We start from the raw sequence: 17,525 nt of genomic DNA on the forward strand, positions 1-17,525 counted from the left end.
CGCGCATCGCGATGAAGAGTGGCCCCCACTTGCCACAACTAGAGAAAGGCCTCACACAGAAACGAAGACCCAACACAGCCAAAAATAAATAATAAATAAATAATAAATAAATTTAAAAAAAAAGAAAAACAAGGGTGCATCTTTCAATGACATTTTAGAGTTTATGGAATAAATTATTCTGCAAAGTTTAGTTTTCTGGAGTTATAGCAAATATCTGTGGCAGAGATAGGTAACTATCCATCAACATCTGTTCTCTCTTCCCTGGTAATAAAATTTTAACTTGACCATATGGTTACCTAGTAGTGACCACATTTCCAGGCCTCCGTTGCAGTAGGTGTGGTTGTATGACTAAGTGAGGGCCAATGGGATGTGAGTGGATGTGATGTGTACAATCTTTGGATCCTGGATAAAGAAAAGACAAGCCTTAGACAAGACTTAGAGTTTCTGTCTTTCCCCTTCACACAAGCTAGACCTTGAACAAGCCAGCTTCAACCTTGAAGGCATTAACAACCCCCTGGGGGGAAGGGTAGCAGAGTGACGATATGAAGGGACCCAGATCCCTGAATAACCATGAGAAGTAAGGCCACCTGCCAGTATAAACAGCTCGCCTTGCGACTGATACATGGGAGAGAAGTCACCTTCTATTTTTTTTTTAATCCACTATATTTGGGAATCGCTTTTTTTCCCCAGTAGATTAACCTTTATCTGAACTAAAACACTTCCTCCTACTCAAGGATTGGCTCAGCCTTGCCAGCCCCCAACCTGGCCACTTTTTTGTTCAGTTTCCCGATTATCTCCCTGCGACAGACACCGAGATTCTGCCCCTGTAGCAGGATATTTTATCTGGCATTTTGATGTTCTGAGCATTTTAACATGCTTGGCTGGGTTGATTTGCTTAATAATTTTACTATTTCCCATTTATGCTGCTTGGTAATGTAACCATTGTCAATAATGATTACATTTTGGAGACGATTTTTTCCTTCCATCAATAATCACCACTTCAAAACCTATATGGCCACAGTAAAACAGCTTCACCAAGATGAAAACCCATCCTGGCACACTAAAAATGTGGGAAGGGAAAGAGAGAGGGAAGGAAAGATAGAAGGAGGGAGGGAGAGGGGAGGAGGGAGTGAGGGAGTGAAGGAAGCATAAGAACAGCAGATTTTTCAAAGGGACAGCGGCCACAGGAAAGGGTCCTGCATCTTCCCTGCCCACTTCTCTGTTTCCCGTCCTGGAGAATCATCCGAGTGGTTCCTCTCTTGGTTTTCCACATGACTAAACCCCACGGGTCTCATCTAATCATACTTGGAGCTGCCTGGCTGCCTCTCCCCAGTTCCTCCATCATCCGCAGAGCCCGGCAGGGGTGCAGACCTGGGCACACCGCCCAACCCCTCTCACCTTCCTTCCCCCACACCCACGCCAAGCAGGGGTCTCGCCAGTGGCCTGGCTGAGTGTGGGGCTGCCTGGGGGCTCCATACCTCACAGCATGGAAGGTTCCTTCCAACTCCTGGCCTCCTTGGTGTGCGTCATCCTGATGGGTGAGTTTCCCACTCTGCTCTCTGGTGCATTTTCAGAACAGAATAGATTCTCACAAAATTTTAGGTACGGTCTTCTCTCCCTGCACTCAGGGCAGCTGGGTTGCCAGGGCCTCCAGTCCTGTGGGGAAGGGAGAGCTGCACTTTGGGAGGCTGTGGTGACAGAAGCCAGAAGTTCAAGTCCAGGCTTTGCCTTGGGTTCCTGGTGACCTGAGGCAGTGCCTGGACTCCTCTGGGCCTCAGTGTCTCCACCTGTAGAAAGGTCTCCTGCCCAGGCCTTTGCTGTGAGGATCCAGGGGCACAATGGGCCAGCTCTGGGGAGGACAGCGCAGGCTCTGACAGACTGGGGGTGGTGTTGTCATCCAAGTGCTTTGCTTCTTAACGGGCACGGCCCCGGGAAAGAGGGGAGAGCACACGGCTGTTTGGGGTAAGGGCGGGGTGACTTCACTCGGGGAGTAGGGCAAGTGATCCAGGGCACCCTGACCGCGCAGCAGGAACCCCAAGAAGTGAGTGGGAACTCTTTGCGGCAGGCTTAAGTACCAATGTCACTTCACTTAAGGTCACTTAGCTCAAGGAGTCGGTGTCCCTGGGAACAGTATTTCTCAAAAGGTGGTCATGGACCATCTGCATCAGAATCCCTGGAGTGGCATGCATTTGTTAAAAAGCACGTTCTGGGACTTCCCTGGCGGTCCAGTGGTTAAGACTTTGCCTTCCAATACAGGGAGTGCAGGTTCGATCCCTGGTCGGGGAGCTAAGATCCCACATGCCTCGCGGCCAAAAAACCAAAACTTAAAACAGAAGCAATATTGTAACAAATTCAATAAAGACTTTAAAAATGGTCCACGTCTAGAAAAAAAAAAAAAAAAAAGCACGTTCTTCAGCTCCACCCCCCAGATCTGCAGAATCAGAACATGTCAGGAGCAGGGCCCAGGAATCTGCATGTTCAACCATCTTGGGTGATTCTGATGCACGATGCAGTTGAGGGCCACTGGGATAATGACAAAGGCAACCCTCATGAGCCCCTCTGTCCAGGCCCCAATACTCTCCTCGACCCCACTCAGGCCTGAGACATCCTCATGACTGTGTTCCTGGACTTGGCATCCAGGCCTCCATGTGCACAGTGATTGGCCATCACGTGCCACATGGTGACAGCACTGACATCATGGTGTTCCAAGCTGTTAGTCAGTCTTCCTTGGGTGGGGTCCTATCTCCACGACTGGATTATAAACTCCCACTCCTCAGGCCTTTGATCCTTCCTCTCTAGCATTCAACACGGAGCGGAGCGGAGTTCTGTTCGGGGCTGGATTGAATACTAACAGCAAGTGCCTACATAGCTCTTATTAAGTGCTGGGCACTTTAATTAGTAATTCACGTAAGCATCATAATCCTATGACAAAGGAACTATTATATTCCTTTTTCACAGATGAGAAAACTGAGACACAAAGAGGTTCAGTGGGCGGTGCAGGGTGAAACTGGGATTTGAACTTGGGGGTATGTGGCTCGAGACGGGACCACGCCACCACCTCCTGACCCCATACTGCCCACTGTCCCACCCACAGAGCCCTGTGGTGGGGGCTGATAGGAGATGGGCTTCCTTTTCCCAAGTTGACTTAACTCAGCCATCTTTCTGGATGATTTCGGGTTGGGTCCCACATAGAGGGTGGGGCTGGAAGAGGTGACCCTGCCCACACCTGGGGCAGACAGGAGAACAGGTCAGACAAGGCTGTGAATCCTGGCTCTGCTATTTCCTAACTGTGTGGCCCTGAGCAGGTTACCTAACTTCTCTGAGCCTCGGTAAGTGGGGGTCCCCATCACCTTGCGGGTGCTTGAAGGAGAATTAGGTTATGGGTGGAAGGCCCCCAGCACAGTCCTGGCGCTCAGCGGTTGTGCAGTAAATGGTAGTGAAACGTTGCTCAAGTCACATTGCTTCAAGGAACACTAGGTTTGGGGTTTTTTTTGTTTTGGTTTGGTTTCTTTCTCCTGCTAAGAGTCAGCAGCTATGAATCAGTGAAAGACAAAAAAAAAACTTACGGGAAGCATGAGCAGTCACATGTTCAAGTACAAAAGCCAGACCACACAAATGCTCCAGCTGCATGTCACGACTCCCCAGGGAGGTCGAGCACACGTGGGAGCTATGCAGCTGGGTCGGCGAGGGGACCCCTCTTCTCGTGGCCGGCAGCTTCTTCACCGCTGAGACCAAGAGCTCTTAAACCAGGGTGAGCAGCGTCCCTCTTCCTGAAATCCCTCTGCAGCCTCTCTGTGTGGCAGCGGGCCTGGAAGCGGCCGGAGCCCACGGGGCCTGAGAGCAAGGTGGCCACAGGTCACGGTCCCATCCCTGACACACCTCTGAGCACAGAGCCCAGGGCTGGCCTTTGGCAAAAGTGAAGTGGAGGGATTCATCCAGGAAACCCCCCTCTTCCACTTTCCGCGACTTCTCCCTCACACAGGCGTCCCCCCCACCCAGCACCCTGGGGCAGCCCCTCATCTCCCAGGGGCCCTCACACTCTCTTTTGTCTTTCCTTTCTGTCTCCCCCCAGATCTGCTTTTAGAAAGCGGGGGATGAGGGGTGGTGGGAAGAGCAGTAGTCTGGGAACTCTGGCCACTTAGTGACCTTGGACAAGACCTCCACTGGTCCCCACATCTCTGGTGAGGTGGTGCAGCAGTCACAGCAGCTGTCACCCTTGAGGACTGTCGTGCCAGGCTTGTAACGGCCAGTTCACTTACTCTTCACCACAGCCCTGCAAAGTGGAGGCCCTTTTCCCTGTTTCAGGGAGGCTCGACGAGGTCAGGGCACTTCTGGGTGTCACCGGCTGGATGTGAACTGGAGTCTCCTGAGTGCCAGCCCGGCCCTTGCCACCGCCTACGCCTACGTGCAGTGGGTGGTGAGTCTGGGGCAAAGCTTGGGGCTCAGAGGAACTTACTTTGCTAGCTCTGAACCACTGCAAAAAAACAAACTGAGAAGGCAAGACAATTCACAGCAGTCACCCAAGGACATGGGGCGCTTATCTGGGATGCGGGGAGAGGTCAGGGACTGCTGCCATGGGCCCAGAAGGAAATGGAGGCTGAATGAGCCGGGACACCTCTGCCCCTGCTGGCTCCTGTGGCCAGCAGCTGGGACCGAGAAGTCCTACCCGGGAGGAGGAGGGGTGCAGGGAGCTGGAGCACGGCAGGGACAGGTGGAATCAGAACTCCCAAGAGCAGTGCGCTGCGCGGACACTGCCCCGGGGCTGGCTCCACCCGCGGCTCTGCACCTGTCAGCCCAGGCGAGAGGGTCCAGCTCCACAACCAAGTGGCCAGAGAGGCAAGGATTAAGGGGGAAACAGGACAACCCGAGGGCAGAAGGGGAACAGTCAGGCCTCTCACTGACTTGCGTCTCCCAGCTCCCTAGAGCCTGTGGGGTCTGCTTCGCACCGATGGATGGAATTCCTGGTTCTGCTCCCTCCTCTCCCCTCTGGTCTCTGCCCCATTCTCACTTTTTCTCCCCCTGATAACCTGTCTGGACTATATGCAGGCCCAGAAGGAAGAATTACTGAGAGCAAACTGAGGTGCAGGAGGGAATTGGATGAAAGGCAACTGCCCCAGCTCAGGCCACACACCTAACTGGGGAGGTCCGGTGGCCAAGATGAACATCTGTCTTTGGCCCCAAAACACCCTCTCCTGACCCTTCAGGTGCCGCAATGCCCAAGAAGCCACCCCTGGAGTCACTCCCTGAGAACACCCCTACTAACATGTCCAGCTGTCCCCAAGGAGGGTAGCCCCTTACAGACAGCTGGGCTCATCAGACTGGCTGCCTGTCAGCTGAGTATGTCAGCCCTCCTAGGGGGTGGGGAGCAGATCTCTGAGGGGCTCCACGAGGCGTCGTCTGTCCATGGGGAGCGCCTGCCTGGCATCACCCTTCTCCCCCTCAATGTCCATGCTTGTTTCCTCCAGAAACCTGTCACAAAAAGCCCACCCCAGCAGACCTAATTCTTGTTAAAGCGCCACTCTCTGAGGACACCCCCATTGGCCATTGTCCCATCACAGCCGCCACCACTGGCTTGCTTTCCTATCTGTGGTCCACGGACAGCGACTGCCGCATGCTCAGGTACAAAATCATAAACAGTTCTCTCGCTCGTTAACATAAACGCCATCACACAGAACGCACTGCACACGAGCTACAGAGAGGCTCCCATGCACATCCCTGCCTCCTTCCTCACCAAGGAACTGGTGGGAATCTGGTTTAGCTGCAGCCAAAACCAAGGCCTCTATTTCTGATCCATCCAGATGCCACTTCTGCCCATCCAGGTTCTGCAGATGTTTCTCTTGCCGAGTTCTCGTCCCACCCTGACACCACTGGCACAGGGCTTTGGGATAACAGGTCCAGGGTGAGTTAACTACCCCTCAGTTGACTCGCGATCATGCTTACGTGGAAGCTGGTACCCAGTGCTGCAGCCCCAGCCCTCCCTCAATGAGCATCGTCACCACGGGGGGGCATGAGGGAGCAACGTGGAGAGTTTAGTAAATGGCTGCACAGGACCATCAAGCGTGGATGCCTCTTTCCGAGTAGCTGAGTTTTCTCAACAGCTAATGGCTTACTTTAAGGACCTAAAAGCCGTTCAGTTAATGTTATATTGACATATTTCTAAAATGCTTGCCAGACTTCCTTGTCATTTTTATCCAGATATCATTTTTGGACACAGACTTTTAGATTTAAAATTCTCCTTAGTAAGCATCTAGAGGCAGCATTTGACAGATGAGCCCACTGAGGCCAGAGAGCTATGAGGACTCACCTAAGGTCACAAAGTCAGGGCCAGTCTAGCCAGGGCTACAACCCCAGACAGACGCCTGAGACCCCATGCGAGGGGCACGCCTCTCATGGCAATGAACCTTTCCAAGGTGACTCAGGTCATCCCCGCGAGCCATGTTTCACCAGCCTGCTGCAGTGTCATGATGCCTCAAGGCCCTCTGCACTTACCCCTCCTCTAAAGGGTCCCTTTTGTGCTGTACTTTTATCATTTCTGTCCTGATCGTCACATTATTTTTACTGAAACTTCCTCCCTGACTGAATGCTGATTATCATCCCTTGCTGCTTTCAATGGACTACAAACAGGAGACACTTTCTAGCTTTTCAATCTGTATTTCCCAAGTCTGGGAAGCTAATTAAACAAACTCGTTAGAATCATGTATAAATGAAAAACAAACAATGGCTGAGCAATGGACAGGCTGCAAACACTGAGGCAGCCACTGATTGTCACCATAGCTGTATCCCCAACACTCAGCACAGTATCAAGCACAAGACAGACCCTCAATAAACATCTATTGAGTGAATAAGTACATGAATCAATGACTAGTTTTCAGGTGAGTTAAGGGCAAGGCCTGCGCTATTGCATGACATGTGGTCTAAGGTGCCAAGTTGAGCCACAGATGGTGCAGTTTCCGGCATCAATGTCCCGACCCCACCCCCACCCCGTATCGCCTTGAGTTGTCCGTCCAGAGCCATTCTTCCCCACCACTGGTTAGCACCACCCCCATGCCCCTCCTGGTCCCACTCTCTTTGCACGGCTAGTGAAGGAGGGAACTAACATCGCTGAGCATTTGCTGAGTGTCACCTCTGTCCGGGTGACCTTCACGTGTGACTTCATTCCATCCTCAATCCTATGAGGAAAGTACTATGTACCCCATTTTACAGCAGAGGAGCCTGAGACCTGGGACATTAAGCAACTCGCCCAAAGATCTCCCTGTAAGTGGATGAGCCTAGAACAGTGCCAGGCACAGACTGGGTGCTTGATACAAGCGAGAATGTCACCCATGTCCAGCAGTACCAAAGCTGGAATGCTCTTCACCGTGCCCAGTGGCCCACCATTGAGAGGAGGAATTTTGGACAATGGGAAGAATGTGGGCCTCCTGTTGACCCCCGGAGGTTGATAGACATGAAGCAGGAAGAGTAGAGACCCTATCAAAAGGAGCTGTGGTTCCAGTTCAGGGGGCTGTCCCTGCCCTGTCCTAAGAGACATGCAGGAGCTACCAGAGGGAACAGTAAATGTCCCAGGAGGCTGGGGAGCTTGGATTCCTGCCAAAGCAAATGCATCTGCTCCCTGGGTAATTCCTATTGGGACTTCCCACCTTCACCTCAAGTCCCCTGGGTGAACTCAACCGAAGGTCTCTGTGTAAAAGTGAGGCCAGGTGCCCGTCTCTTGGAACACCATGCAGCAGACAAACAGGAAACACAAATCTCCCCCTAATGGGAGTCAAGACTGTCACACTTGGTGGAAGGGCCACTGTGTGCCCTCTCTCCTCCCAGAGCAGAACCCAGCCAGGGAGGGAGGGGCCCTGACCTGTCATTTGTACCACACTTCAGATGCTCCCAATCTAGGCTGTCATCCTCGAGCAGCACAGAGTCCAGGGACAAGGTCAGAACATGACCCACCTATTGTCGAAATTCAGCCTCTGTTCACTGGTGCCGGATTAAACCTCTCTGGTGGCTCTGCTCTAGGAGACAGAGTTTTGGGTGAAGTAGAAAGAAATAGCATTATTGCTTTGCCAGGCAAAGGGGGCCACAGTGGGCTAATGCCCTCAAAACTGTGTGTCCCGCCCTGGAGGGGGTAGTGAGGAGTCTTACAGTGTTCAAGGAGCAGGGTGTGATCAGCTTGTGGACATTCTTCTGGTTAGTTGGTGGTGAGGTAACCAGGAGTCAGCATCATCAACCTTCCAGCTGGTCTGGGGTCTCCGTGCTTGTGGGCAGCATACAGTTAACTTCTCCCACCTGGTGGCGGTTTCAGTATCTGCAAAACAACTCAAAGGACTTGGCTCAGAATATTATCTATAGTCTTCGAGGAAGAACTAGAGGTCCTTGACTTTGTTTCATGGCTAAAGTATAATTATTTTGTGTTGCTTGACTGTTTTCCTTTCTTTCTGCATTTTCTCACTTTTCTGATTAAATTGATGCTTTGACTACAGTTTTTCTACAGATGAAAGGCAGGTGGAGGACATGGGTGGGGATCTGTTCCGGGAAGACCTCATAGGGTCCTGCTCAGTTACACTCCAAGGGGAAGCCTTGGCTCTGCCTGGTTGGCCAAATGACGTTGCCAAGTCCCTCAGGCTCTCTGAGCCGCAGATCTCCTTCCCGAAAGGGGGGCTAATGACAGCACCCCATGGATTGTTTTGCTTATGGAATAAGATTAGCAATGTCTCCCAACGAGCCGCCAAAGCACCATGTACTCTGACACCCTTATCCTCTCACGCCCTGCAACCTCTATGCTGATGTCCGTACTTCCCTTTTACCTTTTGCCTAGAATGCCTTCAGCCTACTTCAGGGCTTAGCAAATCCCACTCCTTTCTCAAGGCTCTGCTGAGGCGGCAGCTCCTCTCTCATGGGGCTTTCAATCAATCCCTGCCCACCCACCCTTCCTGTCAGTCTGGGCACCCTCCCTTCTGCTCTCTCTCAGCAATTCAATTCAACGTCAACTACTATGTGGCAGGCACGTGCTGGGCAATAGCTGCACAAATATGACCCCCACACATGTTCCCTGCCCTCCCGGAGCTTCTGGGTGCCTGGACGAGAGATACAGTTGAACAGGCAATGCCCATACAGAGAAAGCACTTCTGCCAGCCCTGGGGCATGGGGAAGGGGTGCCAGACCCAGGCTTAGGGCTCAGTGAAGGCCTCCCGCAGTAGGATGACTCAGCGGAGGCCCGGGGACGACTAGGGGGGAGCTGGTGAGTGAAAGGGGCCAGGAACCATGTTCAGACAGAGGGAACATTGTTCATGTCCCTCATCAGAGCACCTGGCAGGCTTTAGTGTGACTACGGGTTCCCAGATCTGTCACCCTTTCTGAGCCGTGAGCTCCAACAGGCTGTTAAGTTATTCTCTTGCTCTTTGTAGCCCTGGCTCTAATCCCAGTGCCTGGCTTCGAGTGGGGAATGTGTCCAATCAATGATGGCCAATTGATGAATGCACAACAGTAAACAATCCCTGGGGAGTCAATGCCTGGCTCTGTGATGCCTGCAAAATGCAGGAGGTCAGAGGAGGCTAAGGTCACAGAGGGTGAGAACGCAGGGAAACTGAGGCAGGGGCTGAGCCTCAAGATTGGGAGATGCTTTCTGCAGCTAGAAGTACTGACTGAACGATCAAAACCTTCAGGAAGGGTTTCTCAAATTTGGAACTAGGCCCTTTGATTATTAACAACTGAACAAACGAGCTCTTACTAGGGAAAGATGTCAAGTCCCCCGCCTGGGTTCAAAAGCATACTTCCACTTGTCCAGAAGAAAGGAGATTTGGCTTAGAAGCAGACTGTGTGAGAAAAAAACCCCAAAAAACCTTGTGGTTTTATTTCATTGCAAGCTCGGCACAATCCCAAAGTGAGGTTTTCTATGAGGCACAGTTCACACAACCCGATTCACACCCCACTCTACCTGGCCCAGCACATCTGGAACACACACCTGGAGCCCCCGGGGTCAGGACACTACACTGCAAGGAGAGTACCAAGCGGGCAGTGAGGATGGAGAGGGGCAGGTGAAGGACTAGGACCTCTGCCAGAGAAGGGGAGGCTTACTGGGTCCAGAATAGCCATGATGGGATCCCGGGAGGGCCATCACAGGAAAGGAAGGCGAAGGCTCCAAAGAGCGATGGGCCGTCATGTGAGGGGCAGGAAACATTGGTTCTGAGCCTTGAATGGTTCTGAATGCCTTGACCTGTAGATTACTCATAGATGGTATGGGTTCCCTGGAGGATGGTCTGCCAGCTGTGGGCTGAGGAGATTCCTGCCCAAGAGACAAGTGGGGCTACCCCACAGAGCAAAGAGCACTGGATGTGGAGTCATGTGATGTGATGCATGTGAAAGAACCTGGTAAATTGCAAAGCCCTTTGGAAATATAGGGGCTGCTGTACTATTCCCTGTAAAGATCCCTTTCCTGAACTGTACCTGGGCACTAGAGGCTAAGCCTGTCCCTCCCTTCTTGAGAAGGCTCCCAGGCCCCCTGACCTGATCCTCCCAGCACTGACACCCATCCACCCACCCCGTTCACCCCACCCCCAAAGAAGCACACATCTGCAACAACAAAGGCAGTGACTCTCTAGCCCTCCGTAAGCTGCAGGCAGAGTGCAGCTTCCAGACCTTAGCTCAACCATACTTCAGAGGCTCACAACATGGGAGGTGAGGAAACTTGAACCCAGAGGCACTTGTGCAAAGCAAGGAGGCAGCATAATGGTCCACCCCTCCCTCAGCTCCCTGTCTGGGCACTGGCCTTTGGGGAAGCCCACTTGGGTTGACTGTAGAGGAATCTCAGCCACCAACTCAACACACCAGCTTCAAAACATACCACCACCTCCCAAGGCCTCAGTTTCCCCTCTGTAAATGGGAGTGTCGCTCTCCTTGGATAAGCCCCACGTTTCCATGCCCTTCGTGCACTAGAGTGCCGCAGTGGGGTCAGGCAGTCCTGAGGTTGAACATCAGCTTTGCCCCATCCTAGCTGTGTGACCTCAGGCCTCAAACTCTCTGTGCCTCGGTTTATAACACGTAACCCGGGGATAACTCTGCTTACGTCTAGGATCATTTGTGAGAACTAAAAGCGATACCACCAGGAACTTGCTCGACACAGAGCTGCACAGTAAGTGCCTTTATTATTGTCACCATCTGGGGGGGTGTCTTGGGACTGTACTGTAACCACGGGATCCCAGGGCTTTTCTGCAGCAGGGCAAGTTCTGATGGGAAAGAGGTTGGGGTCACTGGGTCTGTAAGTGAGGTGGGACCACCCTGAGTGAGGCAAATAGTCCCAGGGAAATGGGGGGAGAGTCCAGGCACCTACAAAGTCACGGGAATCAAAGTCCCAAGAGATGCCCCTCGAGTCCTGGGGTGGGTTTCCAGACCCCCCACCACCACCACGCCCGAGGGCAGGGAGGGCGCTTCCCGAGTCCTGAGGTTTCCAGGTCCCCCGAGGGCGCGGGCAGGGTTGCCGCACGCCCCCTTCCTCTCGCTCGCCCGCCCGCAGGTGCGCCGGCGCAGCGCTGGTCCATGAAGGTGCCGGCCGAGGTGAGTGCGGCGGCGGGCGAGGCGGCAGTGCTGCCCTGCACCTTCACGCACCCGCACCGCCACTACGACGGGCCGCTCACGGCCATCTGGCGCGCGGGCGAGCCGTACACGGGCCCGCAGGTGTTCCGGTGCGCGGCGGCGCGGAGCAGCGAGCTGTGCCAGACGGCGCTCAGCCTGCACGGCCGCTTCCGGCTGCTCGGCAACCCGCGCGGCAACGACCTGTCGCTGCGCGTCGAGCGCCTCGCGCTGGCCGACGACGGCCGCTACTTCTGCCGCGTCGAGTTCGCCGGCGACGCCCACGACCGCTACGAGAGCCGCCACGGCGTCCGGCTCCGCGTGACCGGTGAGCGCGCCGCCCGCCTCCCCGCCGCGTCCGAGGGCTCCCTAGGTGCGGGCTCTGTGCTGGGATCGGAAGGGGTACAACAGGCACACCCCTTTCTCTAGAGCAGGGGCTCTCACACCTGGCGATGGCTATGGGCCACCCGGGAAGTTGTTAAAAATGCCGCCGAATCCTGGCCCCAGGAAGGGCTGGGGCGGCGGGGTGGGGCCTGGGTTGAGCACTGTGATGAAGCTCGTAGAGAGTGAATATGCCCGAACAGCTCTCAGACTAGGGGGGAGAAAAACGAGGAACGGTCAACTTAAATATGGCAAGGACTGCAGTGGGCTGTGTGCACAGAGGGGGTGCACAGCGAGCCCACCAAGTGCCCGGCACTTCTCTAGACCCTGTGGTAGAAAGATGTGGGAACCAGGATCCTAGAGCCGTGGTTCTCAACCCTAGCTGAGCATTGGAATGACCTAAGGAGCTTTGTAAAAATCCCGGAGCCCCCCTGTGGGGGACCCAGGCGTTCTGGGTTGAGTTTGACGCTGCCAAGAACCTCCCATGTGCCCTTGGGCTGGCTGGGCCGCCTCTCTGAGTGCATTTCAGTTTCTTCGCCCTTGTCCGCCCCAGTCCCACAGTCCCACCGATTCAGTGAATCGTCTCAAGTCTAGGTCTTGGTGAGGCTGTCTGGGAGTGGGAGGTGCCCTTCAAATCACTCCAGCAGACTGCCCCCAATCGTGTGCTACCACAAGAGTAACGACGTTTAGAGAGCACTTGCCCAGGCACCCCACTTGTCAAATCTTCTCAACAGCCCCGTAATGACATCCCCATTTTACACGTGAAGAAACTAAGGCACAGAGCGGCGGAATAACTTGCCTAAGGTCACACCGGTACTGGGACCCAGGCATCGTGGCGCCCGAGCGCCTCTTCCTTCCTCTCAGTATCACCCCGCGCCCTCCCCGCTCCCTTCTCCAACCCTCTGGGCCAAGGGGACGGGGAGGGCTGCCCCTTGCCCTTGCCTTTCCCTTTGCCTGCCGCTGCTCTGACCGCACTTCGCTTCCTCCCGCTCCTCCTCGGCCATCGCCCGCAGCCGCCCCGCGGATCGTCAACATCTCGGTGCTGCCTGGCCCGGCGCACACCTTCCACGCGCTCTGCACGGCTGAAGGGGAGCCGCCGCCCGCCCTCGCCTGGTCCGGCCCGGCCCTGGGCAACGGCTCGGCCGCCGTGCCGAGCCCAGGTCAAGATCACGGCCACCAGGTGACCGCCGAGCTGCCCGCGCTGGCCCACGACGGCCGCTACACGTGCGCGGCCTCCAACAGCCTGGGCCGCGCCGAAGCCAGTGTCTACTTGTTCCGTTTCCACGGCGCCTCCGGGGCCTCGGCAATCGCCCTCCCGCTCGGCGCGCTTGGCCTCAAGGTGCTGCTGCTGCTCGGCGTTCTGGCCGCCTGCGCCGCCGCCCGCCGCCGCCTAGGTGGGTGCGCCCCAGGCCAGGGTGGGTGCGAGGGGCGGCAGGGGCCTTCCTCCAGGCTGACCACCTGGCATGACACAAGCGGAACATCACTTACACACCTGTGCATCATCTCACTTTCCTCTCCCTGCATCAAGCCCAGGAGGTGGGAACCAGCGTGAGCCCATTTTACAATCAGGAAGCTGAGGCCAGAAAGGTTAGGGAACTTGCCTCTAGCCTAGAGTCACAGAGATACAGACCCAGACGATATAGCTCTGAGCCCACCTCTTTACCAGCACCCAATAAATGACTCATCCGGAAGGGTTCCGACCACACACAGGCTTTCCCAAATAGCACCATTTCATTCGGTCACAAGCATCCTGAGCAGCTACTATGTGCTGCATAGGTGCTAGGAATACAGAGGTGAATACGACATGCGTGCTGAGGAGTAAGCAGATAATTGCAGTCTGCAGAGAGAAGTGCTATCAGCCCACGTACTACGGAAGCCCAGAGAGTGCGGGCCTCTCTCTGATGGGGCATCCAGACCGGGGGCCGGGAGGGAAGGCTTTACACAAGTAAGGGGAGGCTAAATCAAAAGCTATAAGCAGGTGTGAGCTAGGAAAACAAGGAGCTAATAGTACTCCTAGCAGACAGAACAGCATGTATAAAAGAGTGGAAGCTCGAACTAGCAGGCCGTCTTCAGAAAGCTGCCGTCACCCCTCCCTACTGTCGCTAAGCTGGATGGGAAATTTGCTCTGTGCCCCAGAGAGGAGGCTTCCCAGAGCCTCTCAGACCGCCCAGGTGAGTAACACCAGCCGCAAACTCTCCTGGGATGAAATCCAAAATTTGTCACAGTTGCTCTGGCAACTTTGCTGGGGCCACACTGGCTTTCTGGCAGCATCTTCAAACCCACCAAGCATTCTGTGCTTCAGGGGCCTCAGAGAAGCAGGTCTTCCTGTTAAGTCCGCTCCTCACTCCCTGTCCTCCCCGGTAACTCAGCATCTTTCAGGTCACTTCTTCCCATCCTGCTGGCTAGCTGTTCCCTCCAGACCACTCTCCACATTGGGGCGGGGTGGACAGCGGGGCTTGTAGCCCAGTGGGTACCACGGAGATTCATGCCTCCTCTCTCTCTGTCCCTCACACAGAGTACCCAGTCACCCAGGATACCTCACCACGGTAAGTAAGCTAGCCCAGCCCCACCCTGCCCCACTCTAGTCCCCACCTGGCCAAGGGGTGCAGGCTTCTCATGGAGGGCAGCCTGAGAAGGAAGAATGGGCAAAGGGCTGGGGCTGGGGTCCCAGCCCTGATCAGGGTCCAGGCCCTCCCTGCAGCCTTCCCCCCTACTTCAGTCCACCAAGCCTGGCAGCCAGACCGGGCCACGCTGACCTGCTCCCCACATTCCCAGCACTGTGGCCTCTCAGTGAGACTGTGGGCCTCACACTGGCCTATCTTCCAGACCAGCTGCCTGGTGTCCGTGGTGCTGAAGGGTCATTTTTCTGGGTCTGCCTTATCTCTGCACCTAGCTGTGATCCCTGGAGGCTGTGTTTCCTCTCATAGTGCCCAGCATTCTAGAACAGATCCACCCAAAAGCCACCATTAGGCAGTCATTCTCCCAGACACCCTGCTGAAGGCTTTGCAAGCAAAATGTCATTAGAGGTTCTGAGGGCTTGGTTGAGGGCTCACAGACTCAGCTAGGAAGCATTGACCTTGCCCCCTCTTGGTGTCTGTCCAAGTGAAGGCCTGTGTAGAAGAAAGAATCCAATTCCAAGACCTTGTCCGAGATGCTTGGGGGAGGCTGGCAGGGGATGACAGCCTTTTCTAGGACCCTTTACACAAGCCCGGGCACTCCCATAGCTCCGTTCCCACCTGTGCCTGGGGGCTGGAAGAGCCACATTACCAGCCCAGGCCCCTCTCTGCAGCTGCTCGCTCAGCGATCCCCACATTCTCAAATACCTGTGCAAAGTCCCTCTTCTTTGCTAACTTACTACCCCACCAGGGCACCTAATCAGAAAGCTGGCGGTTGTTCAAATATCTGTTGAGTACCTACCACGTACTGGGTACTGTTTGGGATGCTAAAAGTACAGCAAAAATCCTCCACCTCAGAGAACTCACACCTTAACGTGGAGAATTTTAATAAACATATAAACAAGAGATCTTAGATTGTAAAATAAGAGCTGTGGAAAAAAAAAAAAAGTGGACAAGGCGATGGAGTAAAGCCCCAGGAGAGGGAGGTGCCACTGGGCTGTGGCTGCTTTAGACCAGCATGTCCTCTCTGAGGACACTGAGGAGACCTGAGGCGGGTGCTCAATGGGCAGGCAGGGGTGGTGGGGCGACCAGAAGGAAAAGGCTCACGCGTGACCCAGGAAGAGGGCACGGAGGACAGGCAGGCTGTGGGATTTATTCTGAGTGCGATGGGAGGTCAGTGAATGGTTTAAGCAGACGAGTGGCCCCATCTGAACAGGAGTGGAGGCCAGGAGACCTGTGAGGGCTGTTGACCAAGGCTGCAGCTGGCTAGGTTGCTTGGCTGAAGGTGGCAATAGAGAGGGCGGGGAGATGGGGCAGACAGAGGCAGGGATGGCCAGAGTGGGCAGCACAAGCAAGGGAGGGAGCCAGCAGGTCTGGAGCTGGCACCCTGGGTGCCACCTACTGAGCTGAAGATGGGGGCGTGGTGTGTGGTGAGGATCACACGAGCTCTGTGGACTGTTTATGTTTGAGAGGCCATGAGGATGTCCCGGAAGTCAGGAAAGCTGTTAGGGTTAGCAGGAGGCCCGGCCCGGAGGTCAGGACCCCAGAGATGGTTTTTGAAGCCACAGATGAGATCCCTTTGAGAAGACAGAGACTCTGGGATGCTGTCACCTAGGTGGTCCCCTCCCTGGTCTGCAAGTTCTGCCGCTGCCCTGCCTCCAACCTTCGGTTAGTCTCCAGGCCTTGTTGGATGCAGGCCCCCAAAGCCCCTCTCGTCCCTCCTTCCGCCCCTTCCTGGGCTGTGGTTTGGGCAGTCAGAGACCCCTCCTGTTTGGGTGGTCAGCCAACTTTCTCCTGTCCACAGGCCCCAGGCTCAGGAGTCCAATTATGAAAATTTGAGCCAGATGAGTCCTCAGGGCCCACCAGCAGCCGTGTGTTCACCTTGAGGAGCCCATTGGCCACCGGCATCCCCTGGACACCATGAGGAATGAAGGCCAACATGTGGCTTGGCTGGGATGGCCCTTCCTGGCTCCCAGGCACCTTGGCAGCCCTAGCCTGGTGGCGCCCTGAGGTCAGGATCCTACTCACAGAGGCTCAGAGGTCTCCTACGTGGACTTCTGTCTCCAAGCCCCAGAGATATTTCTGTCAACGGGGCAGCATTTTGCGTGCGCGCGCATGTGTGTGTGTGTGTGTGTTTGTGTGTGTGTGTGTGTGTGTGTGCCCGCACTCGCCCATGAGCCCAGGTGACACTTCTGCAAAGCTCGTCTTGCCATTGCTTACCTAGAACACCATAGTAAAGCAGGCAGGACCCTGGTCAGAGGGGTCTCCAGGCCCAGGCTCCATCCTCGTTCTGTCACCGACTTGCTGTGTGGACCAAGGCACTTTTTTCAATTCTTTGGGTCTCTGTTCGTCCACTGTTGAACCCCGACAGTAACAGTCTTCTCTCCTGGCTTCGGGCTGTCAAGGTCTGAGGAAGCAGTGGATGTGAAGGGACTTGGGGCAGCACAAAGCCGTCTAAAGGTGTGAGCGGTGTTACAGGCTCCTTTCAGAGAGACCTTGGGAGGTCTAAACTTGGACAAGCATAGCACCCACACTGGCCTCGCTGAGAGTAAGGATTCCAGAGGGCAAGCCTGGGTCTGGGCTGTGCCACCCTGTGGTCCCAGGAACATCAAATCAGCAACAAGGAGAAGCCCGGTATCCCTGGCCCCTGGGGTCTCCTCTGTGACTGTCCCACACTCTGCCCTCCTCTCACCCCATCGGCTCTCTGCACTGCCTTCAGCTGGGACCTCTGGGAAAAAGAAACAAAACACCCATCAACTCAAAGCATCTGGAACCCACTGTTCTTAAGGACCAAAATCTGGGAGGTGTGAGGGCAAGTCTGGGCCACAGGGTGTCCGTGGATAAAGCAGCTGCAGCTCTGACCTCTCTACCACCTGCCTCTTCCCTGGATGTGCACTAGCCAAAAGCACCGGCCATTGCCCATTTGCCCGAGTGTTGCCAGGCTGACTGCAGGGTGCTGCCTTCCATCCTCAC

General features: G+C 55.0%; 1 protein-coding gene across 1 annotated transcript in view; it reads left to right on the plus strand.

The window, feature by feature from the left end:
* SIGLEC15 (sialic acid binding Ig like lectin 15) overlaps positions 1-16,438 on the plus strand; it is an 82,986-nt gene extending 66,548 nt beyond the window's left edge. The window contains exons 2-7 of the mRNA XM_068562453.1: positions 1,352-1,538; positions 11,060-11,119; positions 11,501-11,884; positions 12,951-13,331; positions 14,453-14,483; positions 16,357-16,438. Of these exons, the coding sequence (XP_068418554.1) occupies positions 1,352-1,538; positions 11,060-11,119; positions 11,501-11,884; positions 12,951-13,331; positions 14,453-14,483; positions 16,357-16,438 (1,125 nt within the window). The remainder of the gene's footprint in view (positions 1-1,351; positions 1,539-11,059; positions 11,120-11,500; positions 11,885-12,950; positions 13,332-14,452; positions 14,484-16,356) is intronic.
* The last annotated feature ends 1,087 nt before the right edge of the window (positions 16,439-17,525 follow it).

Source organism: Eschrichtius robustus, chromosome 14 (genome assembly GCF_028021215.1).
Source record: "Eschrichtius robustus isolate mEscRob2 chromosome 14, mEscRob2.pri, whole genome shotgun sequence".
NCBI classification, from domain to species: domain Eukaryota; kingdom Metazoa; phylum Chordata; class Mammalia; order Artiodactyla; family Eschrichtiidae; genus Eschrichtius; species Eschrichtius robustus.